This window comes from Ceratotherium simum, chromosome 12, assembly GCF_057802395.1.
Source record: "Ceratotherium simum simum isolate JZ-2026a chromosome 12, ASM5780239v1, whole genome shotgun sequence".
In the NCBI taxonomy this organism is placed as follows: Eukaryota; Metazoa; Chordata; class Mammalia; order Perissodactyla; family Rhinocerotidae; genus Ceratotherium; species Ceratotherium simum.
Window position 1 is genome coordinate 30,432,361 of NC_141911.1, and position 27,603 is coordinate 30,459,963.

Here is a 27,603-nt window from a genome sequence, read left to right on the forward strand (position 1 = left end):
AATGGACGAAGTCCTAGATTTTTATCATACACGAAAAATGACCATGTTTGTTATTGGGCTGCTAAAATCAAAGATGAGCTTCTGGTAGCTGGCCTTCTAGATGGCATCCAGCGAGCCCCACCTCCTGGTATTCACACCCTTGTGTGATTCCCACTTCCCACATTGTATGAGGTTTGGTCTGTGTTACCAAGAGCAGAAGGGATGGTATGTCCCTTTCAAGATTAGGTCATAAAAGATACTACTGCTTCCATCTTAGTCATCTCTTGCCCATTCTCTCAATCTCTCTAATCACTCACTTTGGAGAAACACGGTTGTCATGCTACAAGCAGCCCTCTGGAGAGCTCAGGTGGTAAGAACCTAAGGCTTCTGTCCAAAAGCCTGAGAAGAACTAAGGACTCCCGCCAACAACCATGTGAGCTTGAAATCAAATCCTCCAACCCTGTCAACCCTTCTAACTACAGCCACTTTTGACAGCTTGTCTGCTGCCCCATGAGAGAGCCCGAGCCAGAACCACCCAGCTAAGCCATTGCCAGATACCCACCCCAGGACCTGTGTGAGATAAGAAATGTTAGTATTTTTAAACTGCTAAGTTTGGGGTTACTGATATACAGTAATAGATAATTAATACAGGAGTGAAGGAAGCCTCATCTGCTATTTTGAAAATTTAATGAAAAAAATTACTCCTCCCATATAGATGCTATTTATAGGCTTTATTCAAAAAATTAGCAGATACTTGTAACTTTCACTTTCAAGATAAGAGCCTTTCAAGCCACTTTGTTTTTTACTATTTAATAGATCATTTTGATTCCCCTTTAACTAACCTACAAAGATGTACACAATCTGTGTACTGCTTCTCTCATCTTCTACTCTCCCCCTTTCTCTCCACTCCATCCACACTGACTTCTTTTATGTTTCAAGCACATGCCAGGCATACTTCCACCTCAAGGCCTTTGCATTGACTATTCCTTCTCTCTTAGTTTCTCTTGCCCCAAACATCTGAATAGCTCACTCACACCTCCTTCAATCTTTGCTCAAATGCCTCCTCTTAGGGAAGTCTATCGCAAACACCTTGCTTAAAATTGCAACCCCACCCCCACTCTGCTGACTCTCCTTATCCCATTTTACTCTTCCATAACACTTTTACTAATTTTATTGTAGCTCTCCCCATTGGATGCAGGCTCTATGAGGGCAAGGATTTTTGTCTCTTTTGTCACTTCTGTGCTCATGTATCATCATTACCTAGAACAATGCCTGGCCACATAATAGGTACTCAAAAAATCTTTGTTGATGTGAGTTTAGGAAGTAAATTTGGTTCAAATGGCTCTTTTATAGCACCAATTACCCTGGGGTAAGGATGACTTAAATTTAAATTTCTGACTCAGTAGGTTGTCAATAAACAGAAGCGATGATCTGAAAGCAAACCTCCATTTAGAAATAAAAAGTGTTAGCTTGAGTGACTTACAAGAAAGAGCTAGGTGCAGAAGAACGACCGAGGTTGAGATGAACATTGATTTGTGAACTTATTATCTAAATTAAATCTTTATCATCACACATTCTAAGAGCAAGGTATCTCATCATACATGCATTTAAAAAGACTTCCATGTCTTTCCTCTGAATACTCAGAACAAATGTACATTATTTTTATTAACAATTTTGCATCAGAGAATAGTATTACTCACTGCACCTAGGTAAAAACTAAAGCTATAAGTCAGATGGTGGTTCTAAAAAGTCTAAGAGGGCTATGACATCAATTTTGAAGACTTATGGAAGTCTTGGCAAGAAGAGATTATAACAAAAAGGCCCAGTAAAGATTCTTTCATGGATGCGTGGCCTGTGCAGTCACAAGGGACCCTGTGCTTAGAAAGGGCTCATCACGTGGTTTAACGCTCTGCTGTTGTTATCTTGAAATTCTCAGTAATTTATGAATAAGGGGCCTCCATTTTCATTTTACACTGGGAGCAGCAAATTACATAGCTGGTCCTGAGGCCCAGAGAAGACAACATTACTCAGCTACTACTCACTGTCCAAGGATATAAGCAGAGGTGGAAAGACCAGAAAAGCATACAGAATTTTCTCTGAGGTAGATACTCCAGCCCTCTTCCCATTTCCCCCTGAAGGAGGAGAATTGGAGAAACAGCAGCAGTGGTATACTGCTTACTACTCAAAGTGTGGCCTGTGCCACCAGCAGCAACAGCATCCCTGGGAGCTTGTGAGAAAAGCAGAATCAGGACCCACTCCAGGCCTACTGAACCAGAATTTGCATTTCCTGTGTGCTTTAAATTTGAGAAACGCAGCTGTGCTGTTCCCAGAGCCACCCAGGACACCTGTGATAATAGACATCTGAAGTCTCTTGATCTCCTTCAAGGGGACCTTCTCCACTTCCACCAGAAAATCCTTCCCCTGAGATGCTGCTAGATTGAGAAGTCAACTGATTTGGACATTACTTTTGTTCCTTCTGCAGTCTTCTCTAGGAGTGGGTTAATATGCAGTGAAATGGTTTGAAAAAAATACAAACAAGGATAAGAAAGTATGAAGAAAGGGTTATTATGAACTAACCTGAGCAGGTGGAAAGCAGTGTAACGACAATAAAATGAGGAGAAAAAGCTACCTTAAAAATAGAATTAATAGATAACACTGAGCACTTAAAATGTGCCAAGCATCTTACAAACTGTTTTATGTGGATTATTTTATTTAAATTTCATCAAAACTCAAGAAGTATGTGCTATGTCTAATCTTCTTTTGCAAATGGAAAAACAGACTTCCAGAGAGTGTTGATATGGTCATAATATAATAAATCAAGAAATTGTGTATTATTTTCACAACTGTAAATTTTTGTTAACGTATTTCTAAACATCTGCTGAAAGAATGAATGTTTCTGTGTAACTTCACAACATTATTTCAGAATTATGTCCTGAATGTTAGGGACCCTTGCACAAGGAACAGGATTAAGGTCAAGTTAAATTCAACTACTGTCGGAATCTTTCAATTTGAGATAAAAGGAAGAAAAATAAAGGACTTAATTCTGGAGGGGCAGATCACACAATAGTTTGTATTTTCACGTAACTGTATGAAGAAGGACGCTCAGGCTTTTCTTTAATAGATGGGGGATGAAACCAGAAAGCACGTGCTCTTATGCCTGATGCTTCCACAAAACAACAGCGAGGAACCCAATAGTTTTCAACCAACCAGGTAGATTCCCAGGTACAGAGTGATGGGGGCTCAAGGAGCGTCAGAGTCTCCGGACGCTGCACCCCACTCGGCTGCTCCCGCCCCCTAAACCCCGGGAGGGGGCGGAGCGGAGGAATCGAAAGAGAAAGCGGGCGGAGGCGGGCGGCCGCGGGCTCGGCGCCGGGATGGAGCCGCGGGCGCTGCGGCGGCTCTGGCTGCTCTGCTGCTGCTGCTGCTGCTGCTGCTGGGGCCGCGGCGCGAGCTCCGGCGCCACCTTCCCCCGGATCTGGCCGCGGAGCCGCGAGCGACAGGCAGCCGCCTTCCGGGTACCGAGCGCGCGCGCGCGCCTCCCTGTTTCGTTGTCCTTGTCGCCCCCTCCTGTCCTGGGTGTGGGCTAGGGCATAGGGGCCACCGAGAGCTGCCACTCCTGGAGGTCACCTGGCCCCGCGGCTCTGTGATGCGTCTGGGATTTCTGAACGGGGTTTACACAAGCGATCTTCTCCCCGGTTCCCCACGTGCCAGGGTGTTGCCCTCTTCCGTGACTTTGCTAACCACAAGAGTTGATTTTTCAGGAAGGATTTGTTGCTGTGGATTTAAATGACGCGCCCAAAGTCATCAATAGATCTGTCCAAAGTATTCTTGATAGGGAGAAGCACGGCCTTTTAGCAGTTACCCTGATGGTTCTCACTGCCTTCCAGAGCTGTTCCATTTCACATTTACAGGAACCAGAAATAGGAGGAAGAAATGTGTCATTTTTCTTCCGGAGAGGGGCGCTGGTATCCCCCTCCTGTAATCAGAATTTTCTAAACAAAGAGCCTGTATTTAGCAAGCTCAGAGAATCTTGCCCATTTGTGATCTTCCTGAACTAGTGCTGAAACTAGTGCTGAAACTAGTGCTAGGCTTCCAAAGCTCTTCTTGACTTGGTGGAGACTGATTTAAAGAAAGGGGAAGCATTTCATTTCCGTTTCAGATTCTTTTGAAAAGGCTTCATAGTAATGCTTAGATTTTACCCTAGCATTAAAACTCTGGAATGGACCAGTTAGCTGAGAAGAAATAGTTTTTCCTGAAACCAAGGAAACTGCAAGAGATATCAATTTAGAGTTTGCTGCACTGTGTTCTATATATATGATACTACTAAATTTTTTTTAATCATAGAAGATATCATCATGATTTAATTTATTATAAGAGAAAATTCATGGGGGCTGGCCCCGTGGCCTAGGGGTTAAGTGTGTGTGCTCCGCTACTGGCGGCCTGGGTTCAGATCCCAGGCGGCACCAACACACCACTTCTCCCGCCATGCTGAGGCAGCGTCCCACATACAGCAACTAGAGAGATGTGCAACTATGACATACAACTATCTACTGGGGCTTTGGGGAGAAAAATGGGGGAAAAAAAAGGAGGAGGATTGGTACTAAATGTTAGCTGAGGGCAGGTCTCCCTCAGCAAAAAAAGAAGAGGATTGGCATGGATGTTAGCTCAGGGCTGATCTTCCTCAGCAAAAAAAAAAAAAAAAGAGAGAAAATTCATTCATTCTGACTCAAAAATAAGTATGAATTTAATAATATTGCTTATTGGAATTTATTTATTATTTTTCCTGATTTTTCTTGAGATTTCCCATGGGATTCTATAGCTGTGGTCTTTTCTCCTCCTCCTCTCTCCCCTGGAAAGCTCCACTGTTTAGGAAATCCCTGCCTTGTCTGATTCGGTCCATTCTTATTTTTTGCCCAAACCAAGATGTGTACTTTTATCTCCATTTTATTGCTCTTGAGTTCCGTTCTAGCTTTCAAAACCAGAGGCATTGGTACAGTTGCTTGAGAACAAAGTGTCTGTCTTGTATTCTACTCCTGTCCTGAGCTTGGTTGCATACAGTGGTGAATCAAATCCCTTAGGGAGAAAATAGTCAGTCTCCCCTATACTGATAATGTGCTCATTGGCTGATAAATAAACATGCTGCTATGCTCCTCAAAAATGTCATATTTGAAGATTGGAGGCACAAGGGGCCAGAGTAATAAATATGTTTTTAACATATGTAATTTATATAATTTATATTTATATTATATGGTGATTCATATCGGTCCTGTGAAGAGGCCATACCCAGGAGTTGAATGTCTAGAAAATACAACTCTTCTTGGAGAAATACAAGAATCCAGGCTGGGAGATGGAAAGTTTTAAGTGAAGGAGGATGAGGTTATGAAGATTCTTAGTACATTTTAAAAACCTTGAGTTGAGAAAGCCTGAAAAAGTTTTCAAAGCGAATGCTCTAGTGGGAGTTTACTTCATGAAATGGATGCCCAGAAAGGAGAACGTTTAGGCTTCAAAACACAGTAGCTGGAAACTCTGAACACCTCTTAGTGTCTGAATCTAGATGGCTGTTTGGACCTGGAGTAGAGCTGGACACAGGCAAAGATAGAAGGGGCCTTGCTTCCTTGGTACCCATGAGCATTAGGAAAAATTCTGGTCTGGCAGGATGGATTATAGTGTGTGGTAACTAAAACTCAGCATAACTCTAGAAAGCTCTATCTCTATAAAATTATGTCGAATTATCAATTGGTTGAGACTCTCCTCTATTTACCTATCAGGTAAATTATGTACAGAATCTAGAAAATTTCCTTGCTCCATAATGAAGTTAAAGTTAAGAAAATAAAGTTTAAGAGTTAAGACGGAATTGTAAAGCACACTGTGTTATGCTAGAGAGAATCGATAGACTATGGCATGAAAAGGAGACAAACACTGAGGACCAAGAGCTATAGTCTTTGGATCTTGGTATCTTATTTAGGGATAGCAAATAGGTCTCATCATGGTTGCAAACTGATTGATTAATAGTGGCTGCCTGGAACATGGTGTTGAGAAGTATTCAGAGGATTGCAGCTGGAGACACAGTTGGGGAAAGTGCCTGATTGATTAGTAATGTCTTTCATAGTCATGGGTTCAGAGAATGGAGCATACATTGCCTCAATGGAAATATATCATAAACTTGAAATCTTGGGTTGGAATTAATTCATTCATTTGCCCGTCTGTCCATTTATTCAATACTTTAACATTTACTATGTATGAGGAGCTGGTCTAGGTTTTCTGAGTAATTCAATGAATAATAAGATATGTACTGACCTCTAAGAAACTATAGTCTAATAAATGAATATTGTTATGTTTAAACATTGTACTATAATCCATTTTCCAGTGATCAAACAGAAGAATATAAAGACTAGTACACTAGAAAAATAGATTGCCTCAACCAGTTCAGAAAAGAATCTTTTTAATTCAGTGTTTATGTGCATACACACACACATAAAAAAATATGACTACACATTTCTTATTATTTTACTTTGCATAGTAAATATATATGAGTATTATTTATTTATTTATTTTGTGAAGAAGAGTAGCCCTGAGCTAACATCCATTGCCATTCCTCCTCTTTTTGCTAAGGAAGATTGGCCCTGGGCTAACATTCGTGCTCATCTTCCTCTACTTTATATGTGGGACGCCTGCCACAGCATGGCTTAATAAGCGGTGCATAGGTCTGCACCCGGGATCTGAACCTGCGAACCCCGGGCTGCCGAAGCGGAGCGCAAACTTAAACGCTATGCCACCTGGCCGGCCCCTATGAGTATTATTTTTACACAGACTTCAGCACAACATGTATAATGTGCTCTGTCTAAGAAACTTTCCTAAGGCAGTAATTTATAAAAGTATATCCTATGACAATTTTTTCTTGTCCTAATACAGGGCTTTTTAACAGTGGCACTATTGACATTTTGGAATGGGTAATTATTTGTTGTGGGGGCCTGTCCTGTGCAGTGTAGAATGACTAGCAGCATCCTTGGCCTTTGCCCACTAGATGCCAGTCGCATCCCCCCCCCAGCATGATAATCAAAAATGTCTCCAGACATTGCCAGTGTCTTTGGGAGGGGAGTGGGGGAAAGAACGGAGAGCACCCTCAGGTGAGAAGTACTGAGCTAAGGTTTACAACTCCCAAGTCTTGAGAGAAATTCTCAGCAAGGCTGCAACATTGTATACAAATATTTTACCTTTTTTGCTCATCCCTGGACATACTGCAACTTTCAGAAACTAAAGCAAGGAGAACATTTTAAATCTGCATGTAAAATTTATGATTTATTTTACACCAAATTGCAGAATCTGCAAATGAGGACTGTTAAAAGTTGAAGGAACAGAAGTGAAAGACAATGAGTTCAGAGTGCTGGAAAAAGTGATCTTACAAACTATCTTTGCTTCTCTAGTAATTTCCATATGCAACTTATCCCATCGATGCTTAGGATTCATGATGAAGGAACACACACACCATATTAAGTGCAAAATAAATCAGCATTAATAGATGAAAACCGAGATACCAATGGGAGAAGATATCAAATTCTCACTGCCTTCTCAGCTAATAAAAGAGACCTGAAGTCTCTTCAAGTTTATGTTCCTTTTGAGGGTTTCCTAGGGACTGACTTAGCCCCACCCCCTCCACCAAGTATTAGCAGTGGTGTGCCCTTAGGCAAATTACTTAGCTGCACCTCAGTTTTTTCATCTGCCAAGTGGAGTAATATTAGCAATTACCTTTTACAGAGTTAATTTAATTCATATAATAAAGCACCTAGAAAAAATACTTGCATTCAATTTGATAATCTCTTCAACTGTATATATTTAGTGTGCCCAGTAGCTAAGAAATTTATTTTTAGAGCCCAAGAATTTGGTCTTAAAAGATTTACTCCTGTAGAAACAGTTGAGTACGTGCAAGAAGAAAATGCATTACTCAATTTATTCTTTCTTAGTGTCAATCTATGAAAAAGATTTTACTGGTTTTTCTCCTCCAGGGGGTAGAGTACGTACTAGGAAATAGCTGGGAACCCCCACCACCACCCAGAAACCATGGGTTTTTGCTTTTACATCTTTTTCAAAATGACCATTTCCCTCTCTATTTACCCCAAACAGAGCAACTTCTGAGACAATTGTTATCCATAATTAGTGAGTTAGGGGAGTTAAGATGCTTGGGATGGAAGGAAGGGTTTTCTAATCCTATAAGAAAAATGTTGATCTCTGAAGAATTTTAAAACTCCAGACTAATCTCCCCATGAGACTGGTTCAGGTCTCTTATCAATAGTTATCTTTTATTATTATCAGACTGAAACAATCCTGTTTCTTGTTTTCAGCAAACATTGCCCTTCCTTTCTGTTTATGGGTTGGTAAGAACTACAGAGAATTAATGAAATATCCTAGCTAGGCCAGCAAAGCGGCAAATTAGAATACAAAAGAGACTGCTTAGAAACTTATTACATTTAAATCCTTGGTTGGAATGTTCGCACACACATGCGCACACACACATGCGCACACTCACAGAGGCAACTTTACAAGAGATTCCAGTCTTTAGAAGGATGGCTGGCTATTAGAAGTCATAATAAAGGAAGCTTCAGGGACAGTGCCCTAAGGTATGATGTTGATTAGAGAGATTTAGGACACACAATATCTATTAATGTCAAAAGGACATGTTTTCCCTATATTTATCATCATAGGATAATTTCCTCAAGTTCTTTGGCCCTGGATCCCCTTCCTTGTTAACTCATTCAAGTAAGCGCATTCGATTACAATAAAACAAAACAAAAAAAATATGTAAAGATAATCATTTTTCACCAGATCTGTTTAAAGGCTATTTTGATTTATTGGCTCTAATTTTTCTCATATATGATCCATCTGTTTTCAAACATCTGCACTTTTGAAAGCTACTAATGATGTTTCCTGTATATTCTTCAAAACTTTACATCTTTTCTTACATAAATGAAATTAAAGTTCAGATCTTTCATTTTAGTATTTCATATGGCTCTAGGGATATTTACTATACAATGGATCACTATTATATCTTGTATTGCCTTACATTCAGAACATATGCTATGGATCCTTTATCTACGGTTGATTCTGTGACAGAGGCCGTTAACATGATGAGGAGCAGGCGCTCAATATAGGCTCACAGTTTGTGATGCTTCCATGAAATCTGCTCTAACAGCAAGAATTGAAGTAGACCAGAAGAGTCACTTGACAGAATGGATAATTCCAGAAATGAAATACAGGGCTTTTTACAATTTAAATGACTTGAAACCACTGTTAGGTGGACTTGATATGCATCCTACTGTTATAGCAAATGGCAGAATAAATATTCTTGGATTACTGATATTTTTCTATGAAAGCAATCTGTTGCTTTCAATAGATAATTGGTCATCTCTAATTCCATGACAAAGATTTGCTCCCCAGTAACCCAAGGAACCCTGAAAGCCTGATCTTTGAATGACGTTTTCTGTAATCCACATGTTCTATGTTTAAAGGAAAAAAAGGATATAGCATGAGAGTATTTAATAGAGCATGTTTCTGTCAGAGACTGGAATATTTGTTTTCCAAACATGATCTTATTTAATCCTCACATTCTGCTAGGTCAGTATTACCTTATTTGTCAATGAAGAAAATAAAGCCCAGAGAGGTTGAGTATAAAGCCAAAGATTGCACAGGAATGGGGTATCTGTTTATGTAGTAAGACATTTCCGTTTTTCAGATTGTTGCAAAGTTGAGAAGAGATTAGAGAAATCCACTGTGTGTGTGTACATGTAGAAGAGAATTATGCTTTATTCACAAGGCTCCAGGGAAGTACTTTTAACATTATTAGTAGTCTTGCAGAGTCAAAAGAAGGGGATAGAGATTAGTGGTTGGGAGAGGGCACAGAAGAGCACTTTGGGGTTCAGTGTATTTTGCTCTTGGCAAGAAGTCACCTTATGAATACCAAGTAGCCTTGGCATGGCTGTGGACAGCTGTGAAATGACAGGAGTAACTATACTGGAGTGACATGAAATTCACAGATGGGATTCTTTTAGAAGTTGGCCTCTCGTTGATACGGCATTTCATAGATTCTCTCAATCAGGTTGAAGAGGTTTCCTTTCATTCACTGTTTGCTGAGAATTTTTATCATGAAAGGGTGTTGAGTTATGTCAAGTGCTTTTTCTGCATCTGTTGAAAATATCATATGGTTTTCCTTGCTCTTTTGTTCCATTAACATGGTGTATTATGTTGATTGATTTTCAAATGTTAAACCAATGTAGCATTTTTTAATAAACCTCACTTGGTCATGATGAATTGTCCTTTTTATCTGTTGTTGGATTTCATTTGCTAATATTTGGTTAAGGATTTTGCATCTACATTCATGAAGGCTATTGATATGTGGTTCTGTTTTTTTGAGATGTCTTAGTCTGGTTTGGAATCAAATTACTGGCCTTATAAAATGAGTTGCAGAGTGTTCCCTTCTCCTTTATTTTCTCAAAGAATGTGTAAGGTTGGTGTTCTTTTTTAATTATACAGAATTCACCAATGGAGCCATCTGGGCCTGGAGTTTTCGTTATGGGATGATTTTCAGTTACGAATTTAATGCCTTTAGTTGATAAAGGGCTGTTCAAGTTTACTATTTCTCTTACATTCAACTTTGGTAATTTGTTTCTTCCAAGGAGTTTGTCCATTTCATACAGGTTGTCAAACTTATTGGCATGAAGTTGTCAAAATGTTATTCTTCTAATGCCTGAAGCATCTTTAGTGATGGCCCTTCTTTGGTTCTTTTTTTTTTTAGATTTTATTTATTTTTTTTTTTCCCCTTAAAGCCCCAGTAGATAGTTATATGTCATCGCTGCACATCCTTCTAGTTGCTGTATGTGGGACGCGGCCTCAGCATGGCCGGAGAAGCGGTGCGTCAGTGCGCACCTGGGATCTGAACCCGGGCCACCAGCAGCCGAGCGTGCGCAATTAACCGCTAAGCCACGGGGCCGGCCCATCTTCTTTGGGTCTTGATATTGGTAATTTGTGCCTTCTCTTTCTTTTTAAATTTATCACAAGAGCAATAACTGTGAGAGAAAATGGGAAGAAGGTCAGGGAGAGCTCTCTGGTTGTAATGCACCTCTGACCCTGAGTGAAGGAGAGAGGGAAGGGAGGTTGGGGGAAGTCTTAGCCTGCCGTGTAGTCCAAGGAAAGGTTGGAGAGGCCATCAAAATCATGAACCAGCTTCAGATATGGGAGTCCCATATTTCCCCAATATAGGACAGCCTTAGCGCTTAGTCATTGGCTGGGTGCAGCCTGTGAGAACCTGGCCTCCCTTATAATCACAGAAATTCAGTGTGCAACAATTAAGCTCCCTATAGATAGAGGTCTATGAGGCCTGTTGTCGTGGCTGCCACACGCTTTGTGCATTCTTAATGTCCTACATTCTCAATGCCTTCCCTGATTACTCCAGCTCACAAAGATGGTCAATAAATACTTATAGAATGAATGAATCCCCTGAATTCCTCTGCAGTTAGCAGTCTCTGGCTTATATATTTGTCACTTGACATGTTCACACTTCCTTTGTATTTCAGTTCTATTTTTATGTTGATACATCTCTCCAAATTATATTCAAGGCTCTCCATCATGATTATTTTTAAATGCCTAAAATGCAACAACTGTTTATTAGTTCATTGATTAACAATCTTTCCAGGCATGCTCAATAAGGAAAAAATAAGATTATGATAAGTCCCATTAATAATTTGCTTAAAAATAAACATCTTAAAGCCATTAAGCTTTATATGACATATATAAAATGTCATTTATGTATTTATTCAACAATAAGTATTAATAAAGCATCTCTTGTGTGCCAGGCATGTGCTCAGTGCAGGGAATACAGTGCTGAATAAGTCAGACAGGCCTTGCCCTAATAGGTTTATGAGACAGACACACAATAAACACATAAATATGTAAACAAATACAGAAGAGCTAGAGTTGGAAACTTACCATATGATTGTCCCCTGAAGTTTTATTTATCCTACACAATTGGTTAATATTAGAAACTTGAGACGTGTTCACATAAAAGACAAGCCAAAGGTAAATTGTTGCAAAATTCAGAGCTGAAGGATCTGTAAGTAATGGTCATATTTTCCTTCTAGATAGACAAGCCAATTTATCTTCCTGGGACATTTCCAGGATTGCATCTCTTTCACAAAGTCTTTTTACCCTAAATGAGATAGAGATATCTATAAAGCTTAAATAGAATCAAATTTATGTATTCATTATTTACTCATTTATTTTTTCATGCTTCATTACTTAGTGTTGGAAAATACAAAGATAAAGAAGACACACTTCCCACATTCAAAATTGTTTAATCACATGAGTGTCCACTGGTGGCAATTTCCACTAGTATCTAGTGTTTATTTAAAATTTATTTTACTGGGCCGGCCCCGTGGCTTAGCGGTTAAGTGCGTGCGCTCCGCTGCCGGCGGCCCGGGTTCGGATCCCGGGTGTGCACCGAGGCACCACTCCTCCAGCCATGCTGAGGCCGCGTCCCACATACAGCAACTAGAAGGATGTGCAGCTATGACAGACAACTACGTACTGGGGCTTTGGGGGAAAAATAAATAAATAAAATCTTTAAAAAAAAAAAAAAATTTATTTTACTTTTTCCACTATGCTAAACAAACATGTATTTAGTCTTCTCAACATGGTTAGTGAAGAGAAATTATAAATAGATTAGACATACCTTTCTCAGACTCAAAAATAAACCTGGGGGGCCCCATGTCGTAGCGGCCCCATGTCGTAGCGGTTAAGTGCGTGCCCTCTACTGCTGGCGGCCTAGGTTCGGATCCCTGGCGCGCACCGACGTACCACTTGTCAGGCCATGCTGTGGCAGCAGCCCACATAAAGTGGAGGAAGATGGGCATGGATGTTAGCTCAGGGCCAGTCTTCCTCAGCAAAGAGAGGAGGATTGGCATGGATGTTAGCTCAGGGCTGATCTTCCTCACACAAAAAAATAAATAAATAAACCTGAAATCAGATAGCAGTTCTTATACAAAACATTTATAAATCTGATCTGGATGTCCTATACACCCTTCCATTGTGATCTACAGGAAATAAATCAAGCTTTGACTTTTACACCTGAAAAATACCTCCAAGTTAGTTATGCACAAAGTGCTCTGGAAAGTTAACATAGGTAATATAAATTGGCTTTTTTTTTTCTTTTAGGAAAGTCTTAATAGACATCGATACTTGAATTCTTTATTTCCTAGTGAAAATTCCACTGCCATCTATGGAATAAATCAGTTTTCTTATTTGTTTCCTGATGAGTTTAAAGGTATGGTGTGATGGTGCTATTAGTTGATTAGTTTCCTGGTTTTAATTTGTTTCCTTAATTTTTGAGGAATTGTTTAATTGTGAATCCAGTAAGTTGAGTAATAGTTAGCCTTTATTAAATACTAAGTGTCAGGCATGTACCAGGTGCTGACAGAGAAATAAATTCATGGCCACTCTCTTCTAATTATTACTTAAGAACGAAATATAATTGTAGGCATTTCCATATGGCTGTAAGGGACAATGCCTCTTCCCATCTGTAGTGTTCTAGTGCTGTTTCTATTCAAGACACCCCTGGTTCCATGGGTTATGATAAAACAAATGATGTCAATTATACTCATTTTTATTATTGACCTAGTTCTTATCAAGCAACTTATTTTATGTGGCAGTTCCAGTCCTATGGTAGGAGTTCTTATCTTTGTAGCTTTCAGCTGAATGCATTTCATGTTATGGAAAAGCACGAAGTAAAATTACAAACGGCAGGCTCTACTATAAAGCTACTGTTTCTGTTTGAAAAATTCCTCCAAAAAGAATCCCAAGGGCCCCTCCCTATAATATAACATTGACTGTCTTTTCATTTCATGTTTCTACTCAGCTGTTTATTTAAGAAGCAAACCTTCCAGGTTTCCCAGATACCCAGCAGAAGCACAAACGTCCATCTCCAATGTGTCTTTGCCGTTAAGATTTGACTGGAGGGACAAGCACGTTGTGACGCAAGTGAGAAACCAGCAGGCGGTAAGTTTTAGATTTTTTTCTTTTTTAATCATCTCAGCATGGGAAGTCACCTTTGAGGTCAGGGTCAATCAATCTTATCATGGAACTCATCATTTCTCTGGGTAAAATCACACCCTAATCATCCAAAAATGACAAGGAAGGGAGAATCTCTGGTGTCAAAGCCCAGCTTTTATTCTGAGGATAAACCTTCCTTGGTGTGTTCTCGTACTAACTGCCATTGCCACCAGCACATTAACTCGGGGATGCTTCCCAGTGGCTGTGTCACAGTTACTAAGCCTTCTATAAAATAGTAGATGGAAGACTGGAGAAGCTAAACTTGACTCCTAAATGCCTAAATAGTTTTAAAGGAAAACAACACTGAAAAAGTAACATGAAACCAGATCTATTTACCAACAGTGTGACCTGATCTCTTGGGTGGTCAAGCATCATCCTTTGAGCTCCATCAGAAAACCCTACCCCCATGCCCACTCCTACAGGATCATACACTTTTTATCTGTGATCCTTACAAATACAATCAATTCTGCTATAATGTGACATATATGTTCCTAAAGTCACCACCTGTGCAAAATTGTGCAATAAAAACGAAAGGGTTATGGAGAAATGAGGTTAGGGCACAGCACTCAAAAACTAAGTGACACAGTAAAGAAAATAAAGTAGTAAAAATGACAGCACAGGTTTACACAGGTTAAATGATTAAGAAATGTGTAAGTACTGGTAAAAGTATAGCAATTTACCTTGAAAATGACCTGAAGTGTGCCTGTGGAAGTGATGGTTGGAAGGGCTGCAGCTTGTGAATTGTTATGAAGTGATGGGAGGATTATCTGAAATCAGGAGGGAAGTGGTAACATCAGATGTGAATGGATGTGCTCATAATACATAGTGAACCAGTCTAGCTGGCAGATGTTTGAGGAGCATGTGTACATGCTTTGCTGACATTCGCTACCCCTCTGCACCTCCACGGTTGACGTAGGGAATGTCAGCTGACCAGGGAAAGTCAATCCCCTAACTACAGGGATATAGTCTCAATTTGTCTGCAGTGGAAACCTCAACAGGTCATTCAGCCTCTCCTTGCACGGCAAGTGTTTGGGACCGGTAGTTACTCAGTCACCATCTAGTTAACAATGATCCATTTTATTTCTCAGATTCTGTATCTGTTGTTGTGAATTAAATTTTACCACCAAATCATTTGCTTTAGTATTGAATTCACAATGAAGTGTGAATTAGTCAGAAACCCAATCCTTTCTACATTGTATTAAAGGGAAACTTTTAATTAGGAATCTTTGATTAAAGGAATACCCTGGAGAGCTATTTTTGAGCAGGAACTGTCCTCCTGGGGCTACAGGTAGATAAACTAAAGCTAGCTATAGGTATGGCGTCAGCAACCTGTATTCACATTTCTCAAGGGATGGAGACCCTGCAGTAGAGTCCATTAGTGAATATTTTACTATGCCATAGGCACTGGAGATATAGACATAAATAAGACCACTTTAAGCCATAAAGTTGCTCAAAACTTTACTCCACAAAGCCAACCAATTGTTTTTCTTCATTTCTTTGCCCAACTCTGCAGCACATGTCCTATGATTAAGTCAGTTCTGCCCAATTCCAAATCTTACTCTCACCTCTGCCTTTTCCATGGATCCTTCTTCCTTGTGCCTGATCCTTGATATCCTTCCCTCCGTCTCCTCCCTTTTTTTTCCAGACCAGCCATTTTATTCTTTTGTTCTAGTTTGTCCAATAAAAGCAAGTTAATAGATTTAGAATCAAGAAGATTGTCAGCCAGTATTTGAATGTGGAATGACTGATATGGGTTTCTATCATTAGGACATTTCATAGGCATCCATGATATGCCCGTGCTGGCATCTTGATAGCCTAAAAAGTAATTCATTCATCTCCTGTGTCCATCAGATACTGGGTACAACATATACGACACACATCCTCACCCCGCTTCACCTCATCACTGCCTCCCACCCTTGGGATGGAGATGGTGGATAGAATAGAAGCGGAGTGTCAGGGGAGAAGCAAGAGCGATTGAAGAATGGAGCGGGAGTCGGTACACTTCATAGAAACGGAAATCACATGCTCAGTGAACTGACTAGTCTTTTAAAAGACAATCAGTTAGTCCGAGTGTTTTCTCAAGCTCTAAAATTCCCTTTTATCTTGCATTTTCTAATTTACAATAGTCATACTACCAATTTACCTTAACTAATAATTATGTTTTGATGCTTAAAAGAGAATTTTGCTTTTCTTTTCTCTTTTCAGTTTGAAAATCTACAAGATGGGAATTTATCTTTTGTAGGCGTCCAGATTCTGCTCATTTTACTTGATTTGATAACTTAACGATATTTAGAGATGTTGATAAACTTGACTTGAACATTATTTGATAATAAGCACTACTCTATTTCTACTTTTGGACAGTGTGGAGGATGCTGGGCCTTCAGCGTGGTGGGCGCAGTGGAATCTGTATATGCAATAAAAGGGAAGCCTTTGGAAGATCTAAGTGTGCAGCAGGTCATTGATTGTTCATATAATAATTACGGCTGCAATGGAGGGTCTGTTCTCGATGCTTTGAACTGGTTAAATAAGGTGACTAATTTCTCGGCCTTTTAAACTCTTGGTTTCCGCTTTTGCTTATTTAGTGTGTGTTCAGAATTCAAACAATTTACTCTCATATTCTAAATAATGTTTTTAAGTTCTGGAATTTAGATGACCAAAGCTTGAATTAATCAGAAAATTAAGGAAAGTCAACCATCAAAAAATCAAAGTGTGAAAACATTATACTACCTGAGACTTGTTTTCAGAAAAATATTTATGATTTCTGAACATTTCTTAATAGGTTAATGCTCTTTTTTCACAGGTGCAGTCACACAATAACCCAGAAAGATGAGAGCATGTGATTATTTATTTCCATAGAATTTCTGAATGTTAAGGTTAAAAGGGACATTAGAGATCAGCTAATTTAGTAACTCTTTTTGTAGATGAAGAAATGAGACCTGGGAGGTGAGATCATGTTGCCAAATCATTAGCTGAGCCAGGACTGCACTTAAGTCGTCTGCCACCCGCTGGAGGGCTTTACCCAGTTTATCACAGTGTCTCTCAGTGTTCATAGGACACTTTCTGGCATTGTCCTATATCCAGCATCAATTGCATGAAATCAGCCAACGAGGTGCTATTATGTTCTGTAAAATATCAAGCTAGAGTTTCCCAAACCCGAATATCCTTCCCTTGTTCATTTGCTATATTTTGAGTCACTGTATGCCAGAAGCTGCTCTGTACACATCATGGGCAACAGTGAATTGTGTGTCCCCTGGCTTCCATAAGCCCAGAATTCAGAAAGGGAGGATTCTGTATAGAAAACTATAAAATATGTGATATAGGCTAGATGAATGGCACAGAGAGAAGTGGATAGAAGAATGCTGGACCTAACCATTGCCTGTGCATAAACCACTGTGCTGAGTGACTCTCAAAGACTTACTAACGTAGAACCAGAGCTCTGGAAGGAAAGTGAGTTGCCCTATTGTACCCTCAAGAGAAAGAAGAGGAGACTTTATTGTCAAATCGATGGAGTTTCTAGGGAAGGAAGATATAGAAAAAACAAGAATAAAAGAGAAAGAAAGATATTGAGTATAATTACCTAGGATGTCCATAACAAACACCTAAATATTTAATTTAAGATCTTAATAACCCAAAGAATATCCACATGATGAAGGTGTAGCCAAGTTGAATCTTATTTTGACACATTACAGTGTTTGACTTGGTTTTTAAAACAACTGCTTGACAGAGAACATTTGGGTGATTGTTTTCTTTTAGACGCAAGTAAAACTGGTGCAAGACTCAGAATACCCATTTAAAGCACAAAACGGCCTGTGCCATTACTTTTCTGATTCACATTCTGGATTTTCAATCAAAGGTTATTCTGCACATGACTTCAGGTAAATGTTTTATTCTACTGTATTTTTCTCTGTGTTTCTTAACTTATGATCTATTGACTATTTGGAATTAATAACTTGATTGAAGACATCACTGCACACTCTTAATTGTTTTAAAACCTGCTTTATACTAGAGAGGCTAATTGGCAATCCCCATGGGGTCTTTTGGATGTTGTTTCTTAAATATGATCTACTTATTTTTCCATGTGTCATTACAATAGAAATAACAAACTTAAATTAACACAATTAAATTCAGTTTAAGGCATAATTTATATTTACCACCTTCCTCTTACCAAATTTAGGTGTTATAATTTCCATTCGTGTATTTCAGTCTTACTGCTGAATCAATCAAAATTGCTTTGTGTAGACTCTCCAACTAATATCAAGCAGTCTACTTACCAAGAAGCATTTTTGGAACACCCTCTCTGTTCCTTGCATTTTTCAAGGGATCAAAGATAAGAAAAACATAAATTGAAACTTTCGCATTAGAAACAAGTAGGGAAGAGTACATTCCTGGAGATGGATGATGTAGCACACACTGTAAGCATGATGGGAGCTCAGGGACAGATAAGGATGGGCTGAGGAAGAGGACTTGTGTTGGAACTTGAAGGGCAAGATGACTTTGGACAAGTCAGGGGAAAACAATCATTAAAAAATGCTTTAAAATCACATGAAAAACTCAAAGCTGGCTAGAGAACCATTGTGACCACTTGACGTAGTGCAAAATAGGTGTTCAGAGATGATAAGGACAGAGGAAGACTCAATAAACTCTTCGTTTCATTTTTCTGAAGATATGAAAGGAACTTTGCACAGTGTTTTGAAAAACAGAACACAGAGAAATTAAATTCAAATAAGGTGACTGACTGCCCTATAAATTGCTCGTACTGAATATAAAAAAAATCTCTTGATCCAGATGGTGTCTACCCATGGGATCTGAAGGAAATCGAGGGTGAAATGGGATCCTTGGACAAAATGGAACCCCTCTAAATAAGCATAAGTGTGTCAGAGGACTCGTAGATTGTCAACAAGGCTCCCGTCTGCAATAGGGACTCTCAGGGTGCCCCTAGGAACCATGAACCAGAGAGCCTCAAGTACAGATGGCAGGATACACAGACGCTATAATAAAATGTGCAGGGTCACTGAGTACATGCGTCAGCATCTCCTCTGAGGGTAAAGGTAACATTAAAAGGTAATTTCTAAAATGAGAAAGTGTGCCTCTATAAGCTATCAGTGCTTTTAGAGTGTAAGTGAAGCCTGTGCACACGAAGGAATTAGATTTTCAAAATATCATTAAAAAGGATCAGGGAATCCCATGTCATGTGTAGCAAATTGAAAAAGTTAGGAAGAAACAAAAGAATAATAGGCATTAGTCTGAATTAGAGAGAGACTGAGTGAGGGGGAGAGAAAATGCAAAGGTCACTGGCATTGGATCTCAAACAGGATTTATCTAACTCTTTGATTAAGAAAGAATAAGTCCCTATAAAAACCTCCACGTTTATACTGAACATTAAACTCTCTGAGAATACAATACTAAACTAACTGCGTTAGACTCTGCAAGAAGGCCTTTCTTTGATTTATTCGTGCATTCAAATATTTATTGAATACTGTTTTAGATTCTCGGGATTTGGCAGTAAACAAAACAGACAAAAACCCTGCCCTCAGGACTGTATTTTAGTGATAGAGACAAGCAATGAACAAAACAAATAGAAATATGCGTGATATGTTAGATGTAAGAACTTTTAAAGTGAACAAAATTAACACAGTGAGAGGAAGAGGAAACATCGGAGGGAGGGTAGGGGAGTATACATCTTAGAAAGGGCACCCAGAAAGGGGGACCCCAAAAAGATGACATTTGAGTAAAGATGTGAAGAAATGTGGGAACTTAACCAGGAAGAGATTTGGGGAACTACTGTTCTAAGCACAAGGACCTGTCAGTGCAAAGGCCCTGAGACAGAAACATGGCTGGCACGTTTAAAGAACAGTAAGGAAACCAATATGACTGTAGTGGAGAGAAGGACAAGACTAGTAGGAGATAAGATAATAATAACCTTAGAGCAGAGTATTGGAAGAATGGTCTTAGACATGAGAGAGAGCAGGTTAATACCACTCACAGAATAAAGCCCCACAGGAATTTTATATAAGGCATAAGAGAGAAGAGAGTCAAGGATGACTCCAGGCTTTTTGGCCTGACAACTGAAAGAATGGAATTACCATTAATCAAGATGTGCAAGTCTAAGACAGCAAAGATTTAGGAGGGAATATGAGGTTTACCTGGGACACATAGGCAGTGAATCCAGGGAACGCTGGGAGGGTGTTGGGGGAGTGAGACAGAAAAGGGAAAGCAGAGATCCTTATTAAGCAAGTGAGTACCAAGGGTAATGTGGCACTTAGTCCTACTGGGGAACTCTGGGGCCAAGGTAAACTATGCATTTCAGAGGGATCCCACCAGAGCTGAGGCTTCTCACCTCCCGTGATTCCTTAGTGGAGGGTGCAGCTCGGGTAGCCGTGGCTCAGGCTTGATTTCTGGCTCCTTAGGAGAGAGGGGCCTCAGGCAAAGAACTGCAGGGTCCCCTCGTTGGAAGCTCCTTGTTGGCTGATTGCACTGCAGTGGGATGTGGGAAGGTCTTCCACAGCATCTGCTGTAACCAGGCACTGGACCAGGACCCTGGTACTTAAATATCACCACTTCCATCTGAGGCCCTTGAGACGCAGGGAGAGTCCCTCAGCTAGTAAACCATGAGGCCAGATTAGAACTCCTCTATCTGTCCAACTCCAAAGCGCATACTTTTTCCCTACCTCTATTTTTAAGGTCGTGAACTCTTAGTTTTTTAATATTCTCAGACAATGTCAGCCCAGGGCCAGCTATAAGCCCAAAACTCCATAAATCTTGTGCAGAACTTGAAAAGATCTTAAAAAAAAAAAAAAAAAAAAAAAACCACTGAATCATAAACACATAATCTATCCTTAAAGTAAAATGACCATTCACACCCAGGCTTCTTCATGCATGTTTGCTCATCAGACCCCAGAAAAGACATTTCAGAACTCAGAATAGCATATGAGAATGACTATTTAAATAAACAAAAAGGGAAGGAACCTACTACCTATAACAGTAGATGGAAAAACTAAGACAGTATAACACTGAATTCAAGGGAGGATGAGATGGAAATCTACATACTCGTCAAGGGTCTGTGACAGATAAGACTTGCCTTAATCACCAAGTCTTGATGACAGTAAAATTTAGGAGAATTCTTTAAACACTATAGGATTTGTATCTTACTGATCTGTGAAATGAATAGTAAGCTCATGGGACAAGGTTTGATCATATAGCCATTATCAACAATGTGCATTTTGATAGTAGCTCTATATTGGGCTAACAATGGAAATAAAGATGCTGTTTGGAGAATATTTTAACTTGCTAAAAACCAACACTTTTCTGAAAGACAGGTGATAACAATGCTTGTCACCGCTGGGGCTAAATGGAACATTTGTCTACTGGTCCTGACTATGGCATGTCCTCCTATTTCATATTTTCCAGTATCTTTGATATGTTTTCTTTAGCCCTGCCTCAAAGCAGGGATTATTACTAAGTTGTTTCTTTGATCCTACAATGTGAATTACCCTTTGCACTCTAAAAAATACTTCTTCTTGATCTTTCTCTTTCCCTCATGCTGTTCCTGTAACTGAATCTTTGATGTCATGTATTTACAGTCTATCTTTTGTTATCTTAAAAAGGTGGAGACAGCTGTGTTCTGGTTAATACAGAGATTATAATATTTGTCATATTTGGATTACAAAATATTCAAACAATTTGAATATAATAAAATATACATTGTACACTAAAACCTATGCTGAAAAAATTAGTTTATTAGATAACTTAGAAATGAGGGAAGGAAACAATGTTTATTATAAACCTGGAGTATAATGTATGTGTGAGGCATGCTACAAAATTTATACCTATAATTTTATCCTTACATTGATACTGCAAGGTAGGTGCTATGACTAGACAGCTGGAATTTGAACCCAGGTATGTGGAACTTCAAACCCTACCCCCTTACCATGATGCCTTTTAAGAATTTTGTAATTTTACCTGTACCGGGGTAATCTTAATGAATACCAATTATTATTACAGTTGCAAAAATTAAAAATGACTGCTTATAGATTTCCACAAAACAGATCTTCATATTAACAGGTAACATGAATAAATATTTAGAATAAATGTGTAGTATCTATTTCAATAAATTGATCTGTTATGCACTCAATTTTTTTCCTCATCTGTGGACAAAATATCCCTTTGATGGAAACTGATCTCCAGCTGGGCATGATGAGGGATTATTTACTCTTTCAAGTTCCTAATCCACCCACGCCTTGCTGCAGCAGTAAACTACCAAATGCTATTTTAATGGCCTGAAATATCAGTAACTTCGTTTTGGAGTCCTTCACCCACAAAGCTGACCTTTTAAAATGTAAATAGTGGCTTAATCACATACTTCTAAGATTGATGAAGGCCAAATGTGTAGCATAAGACTTCGTCAATAGATGGCCATGTGTGAAAGCAATAACTGTGTCTTTTGCAGTCTTCACAATTTAGTGCTAGTTCTCCTGGCATCTTAACATTTCTTCCATCATAACATTATATTTGCCAATTTTGGGTAACCCTTCCCAAACATAAATTCTGTATTTGACATTCACTAACATAAGTTGGTCGGTCTCTTGATTCTCATGTGGTGTGGCAGAGGTATCTCCAAGTATCCAGTCTTCCCACTTTTCTTATTAAAAGAATCCTTATTTTGTAGCTGGATACAAAACTCCATTTCCCATCTTCCTTGAAGTTAGATTGAGCCATATGATTGAATGCTAATCAATGAGATCCATGCAGAATATGTGGGTTACTTCTGGGAAGTCTTCTCAACAGGACTACGGCACTTCTCTTTTCTACTTCCTGCTGTCTGAAATATGTGTTAAATGGCTGGAGCTCCAGGAGCCATCTTGGACCATTAATTGACCTGGGGAATGGAAACCTCACATAGCAGAACAATAATATAGAAAGATCCTGGGTTTCTGATATCCTGGACCCCATAGCAGTCCTGGACTGCCATTCTCCCAGACTTCTTTTAGCCTCCAGCATTTAGGTTTTTAATAATTGCAACCAAACCTACTCCTAACCATACACAGATTAAATAGATCATTTTGATAAAATATTTTTACCTTAAAAACTAAAATCCTTAACCAAATATTTCCTCTTTTGTTAGTGACCACGAAGACGAAATGGCAAAAGCACTAATTACCTTTGGCCCTTTGGTAGTGATAGTAGATGCAGTGAGCTGGCAAGATTATCTGGGAGGCATAATACAACATCATTGCTCTAGCGGAGAAGCAAATCATGCAGTTCTCATAACTGGCTTTGATAAAACAGGTAAGTGCTGATAAGCCTGGATTGATTGCTCTCCAGTTTGAACTCTGACAAATGATTGCCATCTTTTAAAAAATGTTGAAATTTGGTCCTGCTACTTCTAAATCCTCCTAAGACATTTAGAACTTTTCAGTAGACTTCCAAGTATAAATACCCTGCCATGTTCTCCCTATCAATTTTGGTCGATATCTTGTTAAAATGATAATAATTCTTAATTTAAATATTGTGCATTCTCCATCTGGAATGTTTAGGATAATTGTTGGGAAAAGAGAAAGAGAAGTGCTTATTACTTTATCATACGTATCTAACAATTCTTTTTTTTCCTTTTCCTAATTCCCTGGAAATGTGTGTGTTTTCATTTTATAAAGTCCTTGTATTAAGTGAAATGAGTTCAAACATATTTTTCCATTAGTTGGAGTGTGACACCAAGTACAGCTCAAGTTTACTTCGCTAGTTTAAGTTAGCATTATATTACATTTTTAATGTTTTTCTCATAGCTACTATACTTATCAAGAACCAAACTTTAAATAAACATGCATTCCCAACAAATATGAATTTTTCAGGGTTGGTTGGTTGGTTGGTTTTCAGGTTGGTTACCATTTTTTGTTTTGTAGGAAGTACCCCATATTGGATTGTGCGGAACTCATGGGGAATTTCGTGGGGAGTAGATGGCTATGCCCATGTTAAAATGGGAGGTAATATTTGCGGTGAGTCATGAATTATGTTTCGAACTCCAGGCTAAATGTCAAGGAAGATACTCTGAATATATTAAAATTATAATTTTAATTTTATTTAATTTTATTTAATTTAATTTAATCCATCCAGTCCATACTATGCTTCCAATGCACTCAAGTCACTTTTACAGTAATAATTTTCTTCCTTTATCCAATTGATAAAAATAAAAGTGTTTTAAAGAGAGACAATATTGCATATATTCACATTTTAAAAAGGAAGAGGGACTATAGTAAAAACAAATATAATGAGCAGAACATTATAAGATAAAGTAATAATTTACCAAAGTTAATTACTTCAGAAACCAGATAAATACTCAACTTAGGAGGCTGAAATTCTCCAGAAACATCTCCTAGTTCCAAATTTACTTTTTATGACTATATGAATTTCCCTTAATTTGTGTATTATAATACCTGCTCAAGGATTATCAAGAATCAGTTTTTCCTTATATCAAAATGTATGCAAATCTGAACATTAGGATTGTTTCTGATTTAATATACTCCTTGTCAACTAAAAAATTCTAGCAACACATCCACTGGAATTGAGAAGCTTGAGAAAATACCACATTCTCTTTTATCCAATAGCAAATTTTTTTGTTAATTAACCACAAACCAAATTAAAATAACTAATTAAATATTTTAAACTATATTTTAAAACCTATATTCACAAACTTTGGATCTAGAAAATCAATATATTTTCTGAATCGTTAGACCTAAACTGTATTGCATATGACAGCAATCATTTAATTTCTCATTACAATTATTTCTAATATATATACAACTTTTTAAAAATTGTAGAACCCTCTAGATTGTGAGACTGATAAAAGAGAGTTATAGAAAAGTTTGCAAGTTTACATTTTGATTCAGCCTAGTGACTACTGTCCAACTGTTCCAGAAAGTAGAATCTTTGAGAGTTAATAATTAGCCTGTTCTATCATTAAAAAATATTTGTAAAATATTTTTAATAAATTATTTATTGAAGAGAGTGAACATCGCAGAAATATTTCAGCCAGAGCACTAGCAACACAATCAGGCCTCTACTTTTAGCATCTTTGGGGGCATTTACATTGTTGAAAGTTGCAGATAAATTATTGCTGCCGTTCGCTGAACCTCTGCTACTCAACATAAATTCTCTCTAATGTTGAAGTGGTGTTGCCTGGATCTGGGCCAAGGGGTGGCTGTTTTCAAAGCTCTGGCAGGAGAGTTGCAAGAACCTACTTCAGACATTGGTTCAAAATTGCCTCAGTAATGACTCGGTATCCCCCACCACCACCTTCCACCAACCCCCAGCTACTAAGGGTGAGTTGGAATAATTTCTCCTCTCTACCTGTTTCCCAAGTTGATTCTCCAAGGCCATGCTTGGTTAGTAATCCAAATCCTTCCTAAAGTGAGTATTTCCTGAAAGTTACATACCTGATGATGATAATATTACTCTTACGAACTATGGTATAAGGCAGATAGCATTCCATGGTCCCAAGAGATTTCAAGACATAGATAACTACAATGAAATCTAGTCTTCAAATGGGCTATTTATTGCTTTCGTCTTGATATTGAGATCTGTGTTCTTGTGTGCTAAGAAAGCATAGCACACCATGATTTATTGAAATTTGCTAAAGTTCAAATCTTGGAGTCTGAATTTTCAAAGTGTATTTAAAATGATCTTATAAGTTATTTTATTGCCTCTAAGCAATATATGGTGGTCTAATGTTAAAATTCGGCGCCCTCACTGCCGTGGCCCCAGTTCATTTCCCTATCAGGGAACCACTCCACCTGTCTGTCAGTTGTCATACTGTGGTGGCTGTGGGTTGCTGTGATGCTGAAAGCTATGCCACTGATTATTTCAAATACCCATGGTGGACAGGTTTCAGTGGAGCTTCCAGACTAAGACAGACTAGGAAGAAGGACCGGGTCACACACTTCCAAAAAAACTGGCCATGAAAACCTATGAATAGCAGTGGAGCATTATCTGATATATCACTGGAAGGTGAGAGGATGGCGCAAAAAGACCAGGTGGGGTTCACTTCTGCTGTAGGAGTTGGAACTGACTCGAAGGCACTAACAGCAGCAAAGCAATATACATGAGTGCAATGAAGATTTTGGATACATTCATCTATTCAGTTAATAAGTAGTTTGGGGGTTTTTTGTAGTTTCTCGAAACAAAAATATTAGTCATCTCTTCTAACATCTGCTTTTGAGGTTGCCATATTTATACTGATAGATAGCTATAACCATTAAGTTCTTTTCTTAGTAGATATTGACTCTTTCTGAACCCAAATGAAAATTGTTTTAATTTGCTATTTAAAATGCATATAAAGAGGAAATAGACTAGTACTAATAATTTCTTTTTTTCTTAGGTATTGCGGATTCCGTTTCTGCTGTATTTGTGTGATACGTTGAGCAGATCAAGAGACAACTACAAAAAGGCAGATTCATCATGAAATGTAGCGTGGTACTTCATTCTTACCATCATTTACCTTTAGGCTTTAGCAGCCACCCACAAAAGGTTCTAGGATCTAGTAGTATTTAAACTACACTGTAGAATGTTCCCTTCTTCTGGAGAGATGGACAACCAAAGTCAGTAGGAAGAACACCAGCACCTGGCCTGGGAAGAAAACTGTGGAAGTTTCCCACTCTGGGATGAAGGTCGGATTAGGACATATTTTAGGTCTCTTCAACTTGAAGAGGCTATTATCTGGTTTTGTTTGATTATTGTTTTTGTTTGTTTATTTTTAATGATATACTTCTGGTAGGATTAACGAGGTGATAATGAATTTCTTTTCCTTTGTGGGATATAATCACCAGCCTTAGCTTACTCCTATATACAAGAATAGCCAACCTAAAATTATGTGTGCCTCTCACAATTATATAGCAGCCCTCGGAGATGGAATATCATAAGGATTTTGAAATACCAATTGCTTTACCTCAATAAATGGTGTTTACCTCTTGAACTGTAGAGTGGTCATGTAGAAAGAAACAAAAGGACAAAATCACTTTTTAAGAGAAACAGTTAACCTGATTGAAATTAGATGACCAATATGGCAGCTATAGGACAAGAAAAATTAAGTAGCATTGCCTGAGAGACAAATTATTGTTTGGATATTGCCATTGTCAGTAGGACTCCAATAGATTTTATTTCTTGTTTTGTCTTCCCTATATTGGAGAACAATGTGTTTTCCCACTCTTTCTCTTACTCTTGACTGTGAAACTCCTAAGTTTTCCTGGTGATTGGCTTCCCTGGCTAAAGAATTGTCTCATTGTTTACTTTCCATTTCTATTTTATAACCATTTATTTGGCTCCAATGGTCTCTAAGCCTTTATCAACATCAGCATATCACCTTTCTCTTCCTCGCATCATTTGTAGGCACCACCCCTGTCAAAGTCCAATCTCATTAATTTGGAGTATCAGCCAAAATGCGAGTTTCCCAGGCTCTCTGATGTCCCATTTTTCTGCTTATTTTTCCCAGACTCCCATGCTAGTTACTTTTTTGTGCATCCGTTTGGCTTTCACTTCGTTCCT

At 38.6% G+C, this 27,603-nt stretch overlaps 1 protein-coding gene across 2 annotated transcripts; it reads left to right on the plus strand.

Annotated features, from left to right (window-relative positions):
* Positions 1 to 3,318: 3,318 nt before the first annotated feature.
* On the plus strand, positions 3,319 to 27,034 carry CTSO (cathepsin O). Of its 2 annotated transcripts, XM_087437496.1 has the most exons (9): positions 3,319 to 3,494; positions 13,180 to 13,288; positions 13,880 to 14,019; positions 16,435 to 16,602; positions 17,827 to 17,948; positions 23,195 to 23,358; positions 23,970 to 24,062; positions 25,948 to 26,070; positions 26,441 to 27,034. In XM_087437496.1, exons 1-8 carry the CDS (start codon positions 3,354 to 3,356, stop codon positions 26,022 to 26,024), a joined length of 1,014 nt encoding a protein of 337 aa, XP_087293622.1. In that variant the 5' UTR covers positions 3,319 to 3,353; the 3' UTR covers positions 26,025 to 26,070; positions 26,441 to 27,034. The 2 variants fall into 2 exon arrangements, with proteins under 2 accessions (XP_087293622.1, XP_004421008.1); XM_004420951.3 differs by lacking the exon at positions 25,948 to 26,070.
* Positions 27,035 to 27,603: the final 569 nt, after the last annotated feature.